General features: G+C 49.9%; 1 protein-coding gene across 2 annotated transcripts in view; it reads right to left on the bottom strand.

The window, feature by feature from the left end:
• Window positions 1–3,345: 3,345 nt before the first annotated feature.
• Window positions 3,346–17,653, bottom strand: part of PLA2G4E (phospholipase A2 group IVE) — a 77,835-nt gene continuing 63,527 nt past the window's right edge. For both annotated transcript variants that reach the window (XM_043471563.1, XM_043471564.1), the window contains 9 exons: window positions 16,964–17,100; window positions 14,206–14,428; window positions 11,568–11,682; window positions 10,881–11,018; window positions 9,366–9,473; window positions 8,623–8,826; window positions 7,134–7,300; window positions 5,784–5,967; window positions 3,346–5,364 (listed from right to left, as the gene is read on the bottom strand). In XM_043471563.1, the coding sequence (XP_043327498.1) occupies window positions 5,147–5,364; window positions 5,784–5,967; window positions 7,134–7,300; window positions 8,623–8,826; window positions 9,366–9,473; window positions 10,881–11,018; window positions 11,568–11,682; window positions 14,206–14,428; window positions 16,964–17,100 (1,494 nt within the window). In that variant the 3' untranslated portion in view covers window positions 3,346–5,146. The remainder of the gene's footprint in view (window positions 5,365–5,783; window positions 5,968–7,133; window positions 7,301–8,622; window positions 8,827–9,365; window positions 9,474–10,880; window positions 11,019–11,567; window positions 11,683–14,205; window positions 14,429–16,963; window positions 17,101–17,653) is intronic.

Here is a 17,653-nt window from a genome sequence, read left to right on the forward strand (position 1 = left end):
ACAGAAATCAAGGCAACATGATATTGGTATAAAGATAGACTAATATATCAAAAGAACAAATAGAGTCTAAAAATAGACCCACACATACTGGTTAATTGCCTTTTGACACAGTGCAAATGCAATTCAATGGATAAGGAAAGTCTTTTCAACTAATAATGCTAGTTGGACATCCATATGTGAAAAGATGAACTTTGATCTATACCTTCCACCATATGTAAAAGTGATCTCAAAATGATTATAAATGTAGATATAAAGAACAAAACAAAGCAGAAAACCTTTGTGAACTTGTGTAGGAAAAGGTTTCTTAGATGATACTAAAAGAATGATCCATAAAAGAAAAAAATTGATAAATTAGATGATCAAAATTAAGAACTCCTGACCTTTGATAGATATGTAAACAAAATGAAAAGAAATCACAGACTAGGAGACTATATTTTCAGATATCTGATAAGGACTTGTATCCAAAACATATAAAGGCTTCTTAAAACTTAATATTAAGAAAACAGGGAGTTCCCGGCAGTCCAGTGGTTAGGACTTGAGCTTTCACTGCCATGGCCTGGGTTCAGTCTCTGGTTGGAGAACTAAGATCCTGCAAGCTATGTGACATGGCCAAAAAAAAAGTGACTTAAAAAAAAACCAAAAACAAACCACGCCAAGATACCATTATATATCTATTAGAATGTCTGAATCATACCAGTTGTTGGTAAGGATGTGGAACAACTAGAACTCTCATGCATTGTCAGTGGAATGTAAGCTAGTAACAATCACTTTGGAAATAGTTTGGCAGTTTCTTAAAAAGTGAAGCATGCACCTACCACATGACCCAGCAGGGGAGGAGCAAAGGGAAGGATACAAAGGGCATGAGAAGGCTTATTGGGGTGAAGGGTTTACTCATTACCTTGACTGTTGTGATGGTTCACAGTTGTACACCTCTGCTGAAACTCATCAAACTGTGTACTCTAATTATGCACAGTCTATGATATGTCAATTATACCTTTCCTAATTGTTAGAAATGCTCACACTTCTCAGGAATTTTATCCTGAAGGAATAATGAATATAAAGCTCTATCTAAGGAATGTCTAACAGTGTATCATTGTAACAGTGAAAAGCTGTGACTAGTTGTTCTCCCATGAAAAGACTAGTTAAGCAGATGATGGGTTCCTATGTAGCCTCTGAAAATCGTGTTATATGAGATGAGTATTAATCACCTGAGAAAATGCTCAGAATATATTTTTAAGTGGAAAAAAGCAGATGACAGAAGTGAATCCATGCAATTGCTATGGAAAACAGTATGGCAGTTCTTCCAATAAAGATAGAACTACCATAGTATCTACCAATCCTATTTCTGGGTATATATCCAAAAGAATTGAAGGTAGGGTCTCTAGGAAATATTTGCACATTCATATTCATAGCAGCTCCACTCACAATAGTCAAGAGGTTAAAGCAACCTAAGTGTTGATTGATAGATGAATGGATAAACATTTAAACAAAATGTGTATATATACATACAATGAAATGTTATTCAGCCTTAAAAAAAGGAAAGAAATCCTGTCACTTGCCACAATCTGGATGAAACCTGAAAACATTATGCTACATGATGTATGCTCCAAATCCTTTATCCTTTCTGCTGCCTAGAATGCGGGTAGAGATGCAACAGCCATATTGGACCAGAAGGAAAACTTGAGGATGGCAGAAGCAACAGCTGAAAGGAGCCTGGGTTCCTGATTAGAAATAGAGATCTTTTAGATCTTTAGATCTTTAAGCCTCTTTAGATCTTTTAGATTATGTAGCAAAAGCAATGTTAACTGATACAGAATTTGAATACATGAATCAAGAACTCAGGACGTTACTTTGGCTAGAAATAAAGGTTTGAGAGTTTTCAAAATAGAAGCAGTAGTAGAAATTCTGGGTGTGGATGAGATTGCTTTAAGGAGGGTATAGTGATAAGGGGGCAGAACTGAGGAGAGAGCCTCAATAGCAGCACTTAAAGGAGAGAGGGGAGGAGATGCCAGGGAAGGGATCTGAAAGTGGGAATAAATCCAGGACAGAAGGTGTCCAGCACATTAGGCCCCTCTCCTCGAGGGCTGGGTTGGCAGTCCCTGATGTGTGCCCCTTGTGTACACAGCTCATATGGAACTTCCTCTGCGTAGTGCAAGCCCGTGTTTCCGTGTAGGCCTCCTGCGTGGGACCAGAAGGAAGCTCCTTGAAGTGCGGGGTCAATTGTTCATCCTTTTTATTGTCCCCCAGTGCCTACAGCAGTGACTGGCACGTTGTTGGGAAGGCAATAAATATTTGCAAGCGGAACTGAACTGAACTGCTGTTGGCAAGGAAGTCTCGGGAAGGGAGGGTTTCAGGAAGGAGGGAGTGGTCTGCAGGGCCAAATGTGGAGAACAATCGAGTGAGATAAGGCCTGTAAAGAGCCGGTGCCTTTTGGCTCAGCGTATCTGGCAGTTATCTGACGACATTGGTGACCTTGGGGAGAAGTGTTTTCATGGGGACAGAGGGGCAGAAAACATCTGTGGGGCAGGGTGCCTGGGCTGCATGGCAGTGTGGAATAATGGCTGCTCTTGGGAAGACTGGGGGAGAGAGGAGTTTTATTTAATTTTTCTATTAAATCGAATTGCAGCTACTGAGACCATGTGACTAGAACCCGTGCGCTGCAACGAGAAGCCCCCACAGCGAGAAGCCCACGCACCACAACTAGAGAAAAGCCGAGCACAGCAATGAAGACCCAGTGCACCCAAAAATAAAATAAAATTTAAAAAAATGTGTTCTAGGTGGAGAGCAGGGAACCTTAGGAGAGAGCCTCCTTGTCCTCCCCAGGACCCTAGGCCCTCACCCTTCTCGGAGCTGATGACACAGGTCCTTATCCTTTGTGTGGTCCTTAGTTCCAGCTCTATGACATCGCCAGCATTGTTTCAGAAGCTAAGTCACTATTTAACTTCTCACATCTGTTGACAACATAAAAAAGCGTAAACTATGTTTTCATGTTTTCTCCTGAACCCAAATCTAAGTTTCTAGGAAGCAGAGGCTGCTCGTGGACCGTAGTGTATGAGGTAGGTGCTCGGCTGATGCTGGCTGCCCTTCTTTCCTCTCCATGAGTGCTTCATGAAAACCATCTGAGCTTCAAACAGCACATATCAGCAAGGGCTGGTTCTCCGCTGGCCACTGACACAGCTTCATAACAACAGAGGGGCACCCCACCACAAGAAAGGAGGGACCCCTGAAAGTAGGAGGGCTCGCATGGCTTTCTCATGCCTCTGGCAGCACATGCGGGAAGCCCAGGCAGGGATGAGGGCAGGAGTTATGCATAGATTGCAGCATCATGAATGAAAAGCCAGTGAGTTGACAGCATTCACCCACAAGGCCAGTTTATTCCAGGTTCAAATAACACAATGATTTTATAAACCTTGTTTTACATATTTTGATGAATCCAAGGCAGGGCTGCCTTCACCTTACAATAAACACACAGGTCTTTTGATAAACACAGGTTTTCTGGCTCACTCTGATAATTTGAGGAGAACCTGTCTTGGCAGATGGAAAGAAAAGACGGCGGAGTGGAGGCAGCTGGCTGCTCTGGTGGAGGCGAGGCTGAGGTCCCAAGTCAGCAGGACCAGGTCCAGTTTATCAAGGGCTCAAGGGAGGTGATGGACTCATGCTTTCTGGCTTATGGGAGAGTACAGCTGAATTCACTTCTCTCAGACTTCAGTATGCATAAGTATCACCTGGAGGCAGGGGAGAGGAGGTGAAAAATCTTCCTAAAATGTAGATTCTGAGTCAGTATGGCTGGGGTGTGGCCTGAGACTCTGCATTTCTAATCGGACCCCCTTGAGTAGCAAGGATATAAATCAGAGGACGATTCTGGTAAACTTTTGGCACCTGTCACCACGCATCTCCTAACATCCAAAGGACTGATCAGGGAGCATAGTGGCCGTGTCTTCCAGATGTGCTGGGCTTCATGGGGGCCACACGCCTTTCTGGTCACATCTCCCATGGCCCCGGCTTCTCAATGGCTCAGGTTACACATTTCTTCACTTAAGTTCCTGGCCTGATTGGAGACCTGGATACTGTGAGCTTCTGTGTCCCGGGGCTTTGCCAGTGACTCATCTGGAAACCAACTCCACGGATGAGTGTCTTCCTCAGGGTTAACCTGGTCCTTTCTGGATTGATCCTTTCCAGTTTTGTTATCTCAGAGTGTCTCTTCAGGAGCTGGGATGCACTGGCCATGGTGCTTACATAATAAACAAGAGGAATGCAATTCAGAAATAAATAATCCCATCTGGGAACCAGACAGGAGGTGGTAAGAGGATGGGGATATGCTCAGGGAGCAGGCTGGTCAGTGAGTGGCGGCCACACTCACCTGATGCCTGATGTACCTGCCCAGACCTTGCTGAGCTGTATCCCAGATCCTTGTTCGGGGGCCTGAGCTACAGACATGGACTCAGCCTGGCATAACACTGGAGCTGGCTGCTCAGCAAGGCTGCCCAGTACGGATCACAGGGTGCATCCTCAGTCCTGGGGCTCTGAGCAGCTGCAGAGGGGCTGCTGAGACCCCATCAGTTTTTCGTGTTTGTTGCTGAACAGACCAGAATGTCTCTAGTGTTCCATCTAGATCTTCGAGCATTACACTTCCTATTAATATGAGGCTTCATAAAAATAAGTCACAAAATACAATTGTCTATGAATATCACAATACAATTGCCTTCACTTAAAAAAAATTTTTCCAGAGAACGCAGAATGCTTCTCAAGTCCTCTGGTGCATTCCCCAAGCAGAGTGGAGTAGTGAGGGGAGGGTTTTGAGTTCCTGCTGTGAGTTCGAGATTACTGGAGAACCAGCCTCTTATATAAAGTCAGGCCATGCTATTATTATCTATTCTTTAGGTGTATGTGGGCGCCTGTGGCTTTTGGAACCCCGTCCCTGCAGGGAAGGTTTTAAAAAATTCCAGTGGATATAAGGCCCCTATACATCCCTTTATTATTTTCCTTTATCTCTGTCTCTCTCAACTTTCCTTTTTAATTTTTTTGATAGAAAGCCCAAGCCAGCCATGCTAGAGAGCAGAGCCGGCTGTGTGGCTGGTCAGCCCTGGTGGGTTCTACACCTCTGATGCTAGAAGCAGACACAGGATCGGTGAGGTGCCCTGGGACTTTAGGGGGGACACTGGCTCTTCTGGCGTTTCCTCTCTACCGCCAGTCGCAAGGCCTGAAGGAGCTTGTCCTTGTTATTCAGGATGTTATACTCGGAGAGCTTCACCAGCTTGTTGAAGGCGGCCTCAGTGTATGTCAGCTCCTTGGTGGCGTAGGGAGTTTTGGGACCGTAGATGTCAACCTGGCCCTGCTCCAGCTCCTCGGGGCTTCGTTCCACACCTGGAGGAGCAGAAGGAATCACTGTAGCCCTTTATGTGTGAACTTGTAATGGCTTGTTTCTGGCCCTCTCTGCGAGGCCCACCCCAGCACATTCACAGGAAATCAGGCACATGTTGCACACTCACACATGCACATGCGCACACACATCTCCCAGTCCCCCAGGGCAGGGACACAGCTTGCCCATCTCAGGATCACCATGGTATTAGCACAGCTCCAGGCTGTGAATGACTGCAAGAGTGGAACTGGACATCGCTGGGGCCTGGGGCCTGGGGGGTTGTCCTTTCTCGCCAAAGCCAAGGTTGGCTCAGACTGGAGCTAAGCCAGGCTCCCTCTGTTAGTGCTCTCAGAATACCGCACACATCTAAGAGCTCGCTGTCCAAGGTCGGGGGCGGGTGGGGCCTGAGCTCACTGCGGCTTACCTGGGGCCTTGTAATTTTGGAAGGTGTCGCAGATGAGTGGGAAAAAGGTCACGATGGGGGTGTCGGGCTCCTGGGAGTTCTCCAGCAGGTAGCACTCCTTGAGGTTATCCTCCTCCTGCTGCAGCTCGTATTTGAGGAAGGGGATGTTCTGCACAGTGCAGTACTCGCAGGTTTGCTTCATGGGCTAGAACATCACAGGAGGACACTGTGTGAGTATCAGGAGGGGTGAGGGCGGACCAGAACCGCAGAGTCCTTAGCTCCAGCTTCCTGATTTCCCCAGCTAACAACTCAGGTCTCCCACTGCTTTGCTTATCTGTGCTATTTTTAGGACAAAGCTGGGTCAGGATGAAGAGCCTGAGGCAGCAGGTTGGCGAGTATCCAACCACAAGCTCCTGCCCCAAGTGAAATGGACAGAAGCCCTTTTGATGATGCTTCACCCAAACACAGACCTGGAGATGTGGGTGCCCCCGGAGAGGATGACAGCCATGGCCGGCCAGGCTCCTGCAGGACATGCATGGGATTTGAAACTGACAAAGGGCCACAGGGCCAGAGAGAACTCTGAAAGGGCATGTTTATAAACCTGATGTAACAAGAACGGCAGACTTTAACTCAGAGCAGTATCCCTTTCATTCTACTCCCTGTTCTATGTTCACCAGCTGTATGATCTTAAGCAAGCCACTGACTCTCTCTGTGCGTCACCTCCCTCTCCTATAACATGGGAAGAACAGCAGTTACCATCTACCTCCAAGAGCTGGCACAAGGATCAGGTAAGCTTTGCTTACAAACTTCAGTCATTATCACTGGTGTCATCCTTGTCATCTGTCTACGTGCCCCTTTCCCTGGCCTCAGGATAGGACTGTATTAAGGTAGACCCAAAACAGTGTCTTTCCCTTGAAAATCCAGAAATTTTCAAAAGGAAATAAAATTTTAAAAAGTCTCTGGTCCTAACTCTTTGGTGTAATTACATGGAGGCTCATACTCTGGGGTTGGAGGAATCGTGTGATCATTTTGAAACTAGGATATTACAAACTCCTGGGGTGGTACAATTCATTAGAATTGACTGGGCTCTATTAAGGTTATTTTTTAAAACACTTTTTTTCTCTTTGCAGCTGGAAGAATTTCCAAATATGGGAAATACTTCAATGTAAGAATACAATTGGAATTAGCTTGGGGAATCTAGTAAACCTGGATCCCATCTCATGAGGGCCAGTGGGCTGCCCCCTGAGGTTTGGATGTCTAGCCTGCATCATAACCTCCACCTAACCCCCTGCATAGTGGCTTGAGCGACTCTGATGCTAAGTGTAGGAGCCTGTGGGGAATGGGGCGGGAGCCTTTCTCTGCTGCACTCACCTTTGTCTGGGACCCAGCACAGTAATTAAGGTGGATGATGAGGTCAGCTTTTCTCTCGGGCCTGAGGAGGGGCGCATAGCTGGAGTTGACAAAGAATGCGGTGTCCAGCAGGCACAAGTGTTTCACAGATGCTGTCAGCTGGTTTGGGAAGCCGTCCAGCACCGTGTCTGAAAGTCAGGCTTCCAGTTATCTTCACTCCTCACCTCCTGATCTCAGCTGGTGGTCAAAGGCACCTGGTGCCCTGCCCAGAGCCCCTCCACTTCAGCCTGGCCTCCCGCCCTCCCTCCGCCAGGGTGCCCCATGAGTCCCAGTGCTCCCGCTGGGTGGCCTGAGGAAGAACAGCCTTATCCATGGGGTTTTAGAAAAAAAAAAAAAGCTATGGTTTTTCCAATAGTCATGTATGGATGTGAGAGTTTGACCATAAAGAAAGCTGAGTGCCGAAGAATTGATGCTTTTGAACTGTGGTGTTGGAGAAGACTCTTGAGAGGCCCTTGGACTGCAAGGATATCAAACCAGTCAGTCCTAAAGGAAATCAGTACTGAATGTTCATCAGAAGGACTGATGCTGAAGCTGAAGCTTAAGCTCCAATACTTTGGCCACCTGACTCATTGGGAAAGACCCTGATTCTGGGAAAGATTGAAGGCAAGAGAAGGGGATGACTGAGGATGAGATGGTTGGATGGCATGACCAACTCAATGGACATGTTTGAGCAGGCTCTGGGAGTTGGTGATGGACAGGGAAGCCTGGAGTGCTGCAGTCCATGGGGTTGCAAAGAGTTGGACACAACTGAGTGACTGAACTGAACTGAACTGAAAGGGTTTATCAAGTCTTTTATGGAACATACACAGACAGCCCACAAAGCCTCAGCCACAGAGCTTGTGAGGAGCAGGCGCTTAAGAGGATCCTATAAATGAGTGCAGACTGTGGACCAGGAGCCAGCTGCCCTTCCTGCCCCAGACAGGACAAAGATTATTAGGGCAGGCTCAAGCAGCCATATGCAGACTATGGCCAAGTAAAATACCAAAGATGGTGGAACATCAGCCTTAGAGCCTTGGCAGGGTGGGATGGGGCCTGGAGTGGAAGCTACCAGACCACAGTTTAAGATCCAGCTCTGCACTCACCATTAGGAGGATCTTGCACTGGGCCATCACCACCCAACTCTGGGGGCCATACCCACATAAAAGGGGCCCCCAGAACACAGCTGTAGAAAGTCAGAACCCATGCACTCCCCACCTGTAAAATGGGGCCAATTTCTACCTGCTGGGGTTCTTATATAGATGCTATATAGAGATATAGCATAGATTCAGTTAATTAAATAGGCCACTACTCCACCCACTGTTCAAAGCTTCACCAAATTCAGAATACGCCATGGGGAGAGCCTGCCACTTGGCCGGATGAACGTGGGCAGACGTGTTTTCTCATGCTTTCTCCCTGGCAGCCTCCATACCCACTCCTCCTTCCTCCAAACAGAGGCAGCAGGTAGGGATACCTTTCCACATGGAGAACTGGCTGTTCTGGAGGTAGTCGGCATGCAGCTGCAGCCCCAGCAGGAAGTTGTGGAACTTGGAGACAAAGGCCCTGTGGGTGAGGATGTCGCGGAAAGTGTTGGACAGCCAGGATGCTGGCGTCACCACTGTGGTGTCCAGGACGTTGGCATCACATTTGGGGATTTCAGGCAGGAGTGGCTCATCTTCTGCAGGGGAGGGGGAGATGGAGGTCACAGGGCTGGCGTCCTCAGACTGCCCAGGTGAAGCATTGCCTGGGTGCCCCGCACCCAGAGGTCCATCTGTAAGTGCAGTGCACACCTTTCTTGCTTAGTTCTCAAGGCTTTGGCATTAGAGCTAGGAGGACCCAGGGGAGAGACATGCAACAGGAATAAGGTAGTGGAGAGGGAGCCAGGGTGATTGGTAAGGAGGTGTTCCCGAGAGGACAGATTCCGGAAGGGCAGCCTTTAACAGCATTCATATATCCTCATCCTCTTCAGCTTTCCCGGGTGCCGTGAAGCTCTGCCAAGCCTACTACATGGTGCGTCCCCCTACCCCCCGCCCAGCCAGGCCAGAGCTGGCACAAGTGTATCCACCTACAGTCACCTGCCTCACCAGGCAGGGAAGACTCTCTAGCCCTAGCTGCCTGATGGTGAAACTTGTGGCAGGTGGTCTGGTCCTCAGTTTGTGACCCACCTCCCCACCCCTATGTCTCCCAACCAAGAGAGGAGGCCGGCAGATCACCCACCAATATCATGCACTCTATCCCTTGTCCACTTGTGAAAAAACTCCTCCGAGGTGTGGGATAGGTTCCAGGCGTCAAGCAGGTTCAGAGAGAAGATGCTACTCCACAAACCTAGGGGCAGGTCCAGTCATGAGCAGCTCTGTCCAAGAACCTCCAGGCCCATCCGAACTTTGGCCTTGATGACTCTCCAAGTCAGGATGCTCGGGGAGAGGGACAGGCTTTGACTTCCCTCTCCTTGTGGAGCAGCTCGACATAAGTGACTCAGCTCTTTTCCACTCTCCTCTTGGAACTGGGAGAGGGCAGTTGGGGCTTCCCAGGTGGTCCAGTGGGTAAAGAATCCACCTGCCAACTCAGGAGACGTGGATTAGGTCCCTGGGTTGGAAAGATTCCCTGGAGGAGGGCATAGCAACCCACTCCAGTATACTTGCCTGGAGAATCCCCATGGACAGAGGAGCCTGGAGGGCTGCAGTCCATGGGGTCGCAAAGAGTCAGCCACAGCTGAACAACTGAACTGAACTGATAAGGTTGGTTTTACTCTTAAGCTCAATTTATAGATGAGAAAATTGATGCTCAGGAAGGTTAGGTAAATTGGCCAACTTTGAGCAGCTAATCAATGAGAAACCAGAGTTCATGCCCCAGTGTCTTACCTACAGACCTCTGAGCCACATACTGGATAGCAAAGGTGTTCAGAGAAAGGAGAGGCTGCTGGGGGCTGCAGGCTTTGGGGCAGACTTCCCTTAAGAAACAGGGCTTAAGTGGGACTTTCCAAGAGGTCTGGATTTGGGATAGATGGAAGGGAGGGGGAGGCAGACAACCAGCCTAAATAAGGGTGTAACTCTTGTTGAGGCTGTAGAGATGTGTCTGTTTTCTGCAGTCTCCCTTTGATGCGCATAGTTCAGGCTCTGAAGGGGATGGCTCTGTAAGTGGACATCACAGTCAGGCCCTTGCACTCAATGGGCCTGCCTTCTGGAGGACCTGGGAGCATAGTGAAACTGGGCAAGGCTTCCTCAGAGACTCTGTCTTCACCCTAAGGTCCCCTCTGGCCTCTTAGATCCCAGGGGCTGAGTCAACGCCTGGAAATAGGCATGTTGCTGCCTGGAGATGGAGATAGAGGAAAGGGTTCCAGAAGTTCCAGAAACTTCCATCTCAGCCTGCCACTCCCAGTCTGGTTCTGAACAGACACCAGGGAGATAACCAAGACAAAGACACTGGGAGAGTCCCCTTTGGTCCCCAGTGACCCAGGGACCCTGTTAGGTCCTTCCGGGCCCAAAGGGTCACAGGCAGATCAGGGCAGTCTGGGAGGCTAGTCTCAGGGTAGGTCAGGAGCCTCTCTTGGGATGAGGGGATGCTGACAGATGCCAGGAGGGTCATATGTCCAAGGAATAACCCACACTAGCCCCCGCACCTGGGACAAGATCCTAGGGGAGACAGAGTGTTTCTTTGTTAGTCCTCTAACCAAGGCGGAGCCTGTTCAGCATGGGGCGGGGTTCCCAGGGGCCTCCCCCAGCCAGGAGTCACCTAGCATGTAGCACATCCGCGACTCTGGGATCCTCTTCATCAGCCGCCCCATGAAGAACTCGGAGCCGAAGAGCTCTGTGGGGATGAAGGCTCCATACTTCTGCATGCCCACCTCGTAGGGGGAGAACTCGAACCACTCTGCGCACGACGAAGGGCAGATGTCAGTCTCCTGCCGGGACGGCCCCGCCCACCCTGCTTCGAGGAGCCTGGGACCTGGAGGCCGCAGTTCTCCTGCACGACACAAGGGGGCGCCCGTGGCTGGCTTCTGAGGGCCGGTAAGCCAGTTTTGCAACCTGTACAGGCTCATTTGCTCCTCAAAATGGGATAAACCAGGACCAAAAACGGACCCGGAAGCAGGGCAGGTCTCTAGAGTCCCTCCATCCCGGCAGCTTAAGAAATATCTAGGATTCTTTCCCTTGACGACTTTTATTTCCTCTGTCCCATCAAATCTCTGCTCAGGGAAGCCCCAGGACCCTGCCACCCATCCCCTACATGCATCTGAGCAGAAGCAGGGAGCAAAGTAGACTTCTTCAGTCTACTTTGAAGATACTGTCAAAATACTGTCAGCACAGTATTTTGGTGCGGAGGTTGGCAAAGGTGTGGTGGAGAGGTGTGTGCTGGGGGTACTGAGTGCCTTTGCCTGCTGAGAAGGGACCCCTTCGTAAAATTGCTAGTCACCAGTGTTACCTCTGAAATCCTGGTTGCTTACATCATCCTTGACATTGATGGTGAGGTAGATGGGCAGGGGGTTCTGGCCCTGGCACAAAGCAGCACGCTGATCTGACAGTTTACATTCATTTCTCTGTGGGGAAAAATAATGGTTAAGGGGAAGAAGAAGACCAGCTGCCTGGAAGCAGTGCAAAATAGAGAACAGTCTGGACCTCCGGCAGCCCATTTCCTGGCTCCTGAGCCCACCAGGCTTCTGTGGAGGTCTCAGCTGACACCAGCCAAACCTGCTCTGAAAATGCACCCGGAGAATGCTCACTAGTCCTTGGGCTGTTCACCACCCTAGACACACAGACCCGGTGGGACTGGGTCTGCAGTTTAGGGCTGACCCTCAGAGTCCCCGGGTTCTCCTCATGTCTCAGGGGCCACAGAATGAAAGGGTAGGGGTAGAGGAGGCCACCACTGCCCCTTTTCATCCTCATCATCTTCCACCCCACTCAAACTAGACCAGCTCCATTAAAAACAAGAAATCTGAAGAAAAAAAAAAAGCCTACAAAAAAAAAAAAATCTGCTTTGCATGTTGGGATCTCAAATTTGTTTGAGAAGAAAAAAAGACTTTTCTTTTTTAAAAACAAAAGGCTTGGAAACTGGGCACCAGATGGCAGTCAAGTTCCAAGTCCCCAAAGCACAGTGCAGTCTGATCAGAGTGGGTGTCCTGCAGATCCTCCTAGACCATAGGCCACCTCCCAAAGTGAATCAGCCTGTGTAGACAAGGCCAGGCTCTAACCCCAGACCAAGCAGCTGCCTGGTGGCTGACATCCATGGTTGTTCAAGTGTGTGAAGACCATGGAACCTGTATGGGATGGTAAACACATGTGTGGGTCAAACAACTGTTGTTCAATCACTCAGATCCCATGGACTGCAGCATGCAAGGCTTCCCTGTCCTTCACTATCTCCCAGAGTTTGTTCAAACTCATGTCCATTGAGTCGGTAATGCCATCCAACCATCTCATCCTCTGTCACCCCCTTCTACTCCTGCCTTCAATTTTCCTAGCATCAGGGTCTTTCCCAATGAGTCGGCTCTTTGCATCAGGTGACCAAAGTATTGGAACTTCAGCTTCAGCCTCAGTCCTTCCAATGAATATTCAGGGTTGATTGGAAGGACTGATGAAAGCCTCCTTTGAAAGGCCAACAGGATACCTATCACAACTGGGCCCAGAGATGCAGGTACCACGGAGCTGACCATCCTGGAAGGAGAAGACATTGCAGACTCAGGGAAGAGCCCAGTCCACACTCACTGTCAAGGGGTCCTGAGGGAAAGGGGCCCCTGCTTTGGACAGAGTGGAAGAGCAGAGGCCTCCTCCCTTCAGCCCTAGACTTGCTTTCCTGGAAACCTCGGCTCCTTCCCACACCAAACCCTGGACGATGCTCAGACTTCTAATGTCAAAGGCCTTGGCACATTCCTCCTCAACACATGGGACAGTAACCACTGTTAGAAATACTAACTACCACTTAGTGATGAAATCCCCATTCAAGGAATAGCACAGAGCAGAGCTAGAATTCAAACCCTGTCCTGCTGGAAACCAAAAGCCGACACCCTCAGCCTCTGCCTGCCCTTTTCCATCATGGGGACAGAGTAGATGGTGGGTTATCAAAAGGGGCAGGGATCCACTGAAAGCTGTAAGGGCCCCAGTTGCAGGAGGTTCTTAATTTTGTTGAGAGAATGAATGAGGGAATGAATGAATGTTGAAGATGAGATTTGGGCCATCCCTGGTTGCTCAAATTTTCTGTGTTTTATGGAAGAGGGGGTCTACTAGAAAATAATTTGCTGTCCCTCTTCCTTCTGGCAAGTTCTTATTTGAATTCAGAACTCTTCAGACACCTTCGGGAATGGGGCAGACAGTCCTAGGCCTGAATAGAAATTAGGTGGGAAGCCCTATTTTGGCGTCAAGCAACAGCCAAAATTGGTTCCTCCCTGGGGCCCATGCTGTCAGAAGTGTCCAGGTGGTAGCTGAGCTCACTGCAATGTCTGGGTCCACAGCATCCCATGGGCATCCGACTGCCCCACCATGGCAGACACGGCTCTCATAGCAACTGGGTCTTAGTCCAAGTAGGTTCTCTTCATGAGCACACATTGCTCAGATCATTGGGTAGCAGAGCTGGAAGGAACCTCCCTGAGCTCATCCTCTGTGTGGTAGCCACGAGAAGGGGCCCAGGCCATGACCGAGTGCAGCAGGGATCCTGAGTCAGGCCCATTCTGAGTCAGGACTCTCCAAGGGACCACATAGTGGGCTAGGATACTTCCACCCAGCCTTTCTTCCCTCTCTCTTCCACTTGGGGTCAGGCTTGTATCACAGTCTGACAGCTCCCTCCCCATTTTCTCTCACAGGTTCTCAGAGGAAAGCTGCCTCTCTGCAGGGTTGCGCCAAAGCCACCCCCAGGGGAGGGCCTGTCATATTTAAAAGGATGTGGGAAGACAATCCCACCGTCTTCCTCCATCATGCTTTCTGATGCCTCAAGCTTCTTACAGCCCAAGGATGCACCCACACGCAGGTCTAACTCCCTCACACTGTGACATATCTCCCGATGCCCTGATGAAGGCAGAAGGCTGGGCATCAGCCCCGGGCAGGTTGGGCCCCCAGGGAAGCTGAGCACCTACCTCATCTCCCAGACAGGCCTCAATCAGCAGGCCCCAGAAGTCTGTGAAGGTGACCTTGTAGCCTTCCTGCCTGCGCTGCTGGAGCTCCTCCTGGAATTTGAGGAGCTGGTCTGGGAACAAGGCAGGCATCTTGTCCTTGACCGCGTGCCTCTGTGCCTCAAAGATGGCGTGCTCCAGGTTTTTGGAGGACCAGTCAGGGTCACGGTACAAGGTGGCCATGGTCCTGGAGAGAGACAGGCATGGCTGATAGAGCTGAGCCAGGCCTGGTCTGATGGACCCTGGGCTCTGGGAGGAAAGAAGGTGCACAGGTCATGGGAAACCCTCACCTGCCAGGAGAGGAGCCTGGAGGAAAGGGGGTGAGGCCTGGCGGGGAAGGGGAGAACAGTCTCTTACTCAGCGTCACAATTGCTGCCATTTCTTGACTACCTGTCTTGTGCCAGGTGAAGTACATTGTTTAACAGTGAGGATTCTGGGCCCAGGTCTGCCTGGGTTCAAAACTAGATTCTGCCACTCACCAGCTGTGTGATCTGGGCAAGTTACCTACTTGCTCCTCACGTCAGTTTCCCCATCTGTGTGGACTTGGGGAGAATGATGATAACTGTACCTACCTCACAGTGTTACTATGAGGATGACATGAATTAATGTAAAATGGTGAGGACAGTACCTGGCCCGAAGTAAGTGGTGGGCCATAGAGTGGTGGGGCCAACATTTGGCCTTGGGTTTGTGTGTGCTAAGTTGCTTCAGTTGTGTCTGACTCTTTGCAACCCTGTGAACTATAGTCCACCAGGCTCCTCTGTTCATGGGATTCTCTAGGCAAGAATACTGGAGTGGGTTGCCATGCCCTCCTCCAGGGGATCTTCCCAACCCAGGGATCAAACCTGCATCTCTTACATCTCCTGCATTGATGGACAAGTTCTTCACCACTAGCACAACTGACCCCAGGGTTGGCAGATTCCAAGTTCTAGACTCTTTCTACTCTGTCACATTAATTTCTATAATTACGATGCTAGCTAAAGATTCATTTCCCCTTTTTCTTCTTCTATGTGGGCAGTGGGGAGGAGTAGAACAAAGATGGAGATCCCCCAGCCCTGGGGCTTTGCCTCTGTCTGCCTCTGCTTGGCCTGGACACAGCTCTCTTCAGCCTAGGTCAGGACAGCACCCAGATCCCTCTCCCCATGGGGATCTGGCCCACAGCTGCCCAACTGTCTGAGCTGTGGCCTCTGCCTTCAGGAGATTTCTTCAACAAAAAAGTACCCTGTTCTCCATTAATGTCACACAGTTACTTTTATACTTTTAAAAAGCTTTCAAAGATGTTGCAAAGGATTGATTTTGTTTTTTAAAAACTCCTTCCCAGCGCTTTCCCAGGCCAGGAGACACCCCACCCCAACCCCAGCACGGCCTGGGTTCCTCCGGGTTTCCTGCCTGATCCAGAGGTAGGCCAGGAGGAGGCAGACACTCCTCTACTTCGATGCAAGCAGGTCTATCTCCTTAGCTCACTTCCCACGGACAGCAGTTTATCAGTAAGGATTGAGAATGTAGGCCCTGGACCTAACCCGGGTTGAAATCCCAGCTCAACCACTCATTAGCTGAGTGACCTTGAGCCAATCCCTTCCTTTCTCCAGTTGTAAAATGAGCATAATGGCAACATCTTCCTCATAGTCTTCTTGCTAAGAAGAAATGAGAGGGTTCATGGGAAACAGTCTCCCCGGGACTCGGTGTAGAGGCAATGCCGGTAATTGTCAGCTATCCTCTGTCCCCTCTGGGCTGAAGCCTCAGGGCCTCTGGTGTACCAGGAACCCTTAGCTTTCCTCACATCTGTCCACTCAATTGAAAGCTACCCAGAGTCCTCCAGGATGAGGGGCACAGTTTAGGGCCTGGAAGGTTCTGGGGCTTACTAGTTCCCACAGAATAAGACACAACCCTGGCTGAGAGGTTCTGGGCTGTCATGAGGCCTGGGTCACCCTAGACCAGGGCTGCATCATGACTTTGGTGGGCCCCTTCCACCATAAAAAATGGTAAAAAAAAAATTACCTTTTATGACTGTTGTGTAAAGACAAATTTAGTAATATTATTTATTAAAATGTTTTCTTCAACCTAGAGCTTCTTTTTATTTTTCCTGATTTTAAAAGAAATTCAAACATTTTTATGCCCTGCTCCCCGCCACAGGCATCTGTGGAGAAGCTGTCCTCGTGTTGGCCTCTCCTGTGGCAGAGCTGAGGGCTCACATTACTGCTCACCGGCAAGAGTGAGGAGCCGGGAGCCCCAGGCGGCCCACGGGGCAGAGGGAGCACATACGGGCGGGCTGGGCCGCAATGTGGGCAGCCAGAGCAGCGGGGCGAGCTCCACCCACCCCAGGAGACTTGCACGGTCGGTCTGAAAGAGGACAGCTGCCTCTCCCCGGCAGGATGGGGTTGGTGGCAGCATCAGTTCACTCATTGTTGGCCACCACACTCCTGGGCCCCTGCTGTAGCAAACGGAGTCATGGCCAACACATGTCCTTTGTGTACCCAGTCCTGGGAGAGCATCTCACAACAACCCCACGAGGTCAGAGCTGTTACTATCCCCACTTTACAGCTACAGAGAATGAGACTCGGAGAAGTTAAGCTGTATGCCCAAGGTCACGCAGCTGTTAGTGGTGACAGGTGTCATGAGTCACTCTATCTTGGGGTGGAGGAGCTTCACCAGAGACCCCCTCCTCCTGGCCAACCTGTTGGCTGCTTGCTCTGGCTTCACCAGACACAGGTCCCCGGCTCCTTACCAGGTGGCCCCAGATAGGCCGGTGATATAGCTGGCGCAGTTCAGGATGTTCAGCTTCTGCAGCGCCAGCAGGTGGCCATACATGGCGGTCATAGATCTTGTTCCACCCCCAGTGGCCATGATGGCTATCAGCGGGACCTGGGGGCACATGGAAGCAGGCTGTTGGGATGAGGCTGGACAGGAGAAGATGTGGAGTGACAGGAGCTTAGAAAGAACATTGGAGGAGGAAAAGCAGGCTATAGAGAGCAGGGGCGGGGGGAATTGAGTAACCTGAAAACTGTTTTCACAGAATGTCAGGCTACTTGGTAGGTTTAGAGCTGGACCTTAGCTCTAAACCCAATAGTTGGTGTCAGGCTTGGTAAATCAGAAAGTCACATAGGAGCTCTTAGCACTGTGAATCTAGCCCTCAGTTAACAGAGGATGAACTGAGGCCAGAGGGCTGGGTGACTTGCTCAAAAATCCAACCAGTGTGTGATTCTTTAATGGCTGTAAATCAGTATCTGCTATAACGGGACTTGATGTTAGAGCACCAAGGCCAGGCTTGGCACATGATATGTGCTCAGAATAAACCGTATGTGTAGGAGCAGGAATCGATGGATTTTTGATTTGGGAAGGAGCAAGGTTGTCACCTGTGGGTTTACATAGGTTTAAGATGCCCTTGGTGTGTTTCCCTACAGATGGGAGAGGGAGG

The sequence above is a fragment of the Cervus canadensis genome, chromosome 6 (genome assembly GCF_019320065.1).
Source record: "Cervus canadensis isolate Bull #8, Minnesota chromosome 6, ASM1932006v1, whole genome shotgun sequence".
NCBI classification, from domain to species: domain Eukaryota; kingdom Metazoa; phylum Chordata; class Mammalia; order Artiodactyla; family Cervidae; genus Cervus; species Cervus canadensis.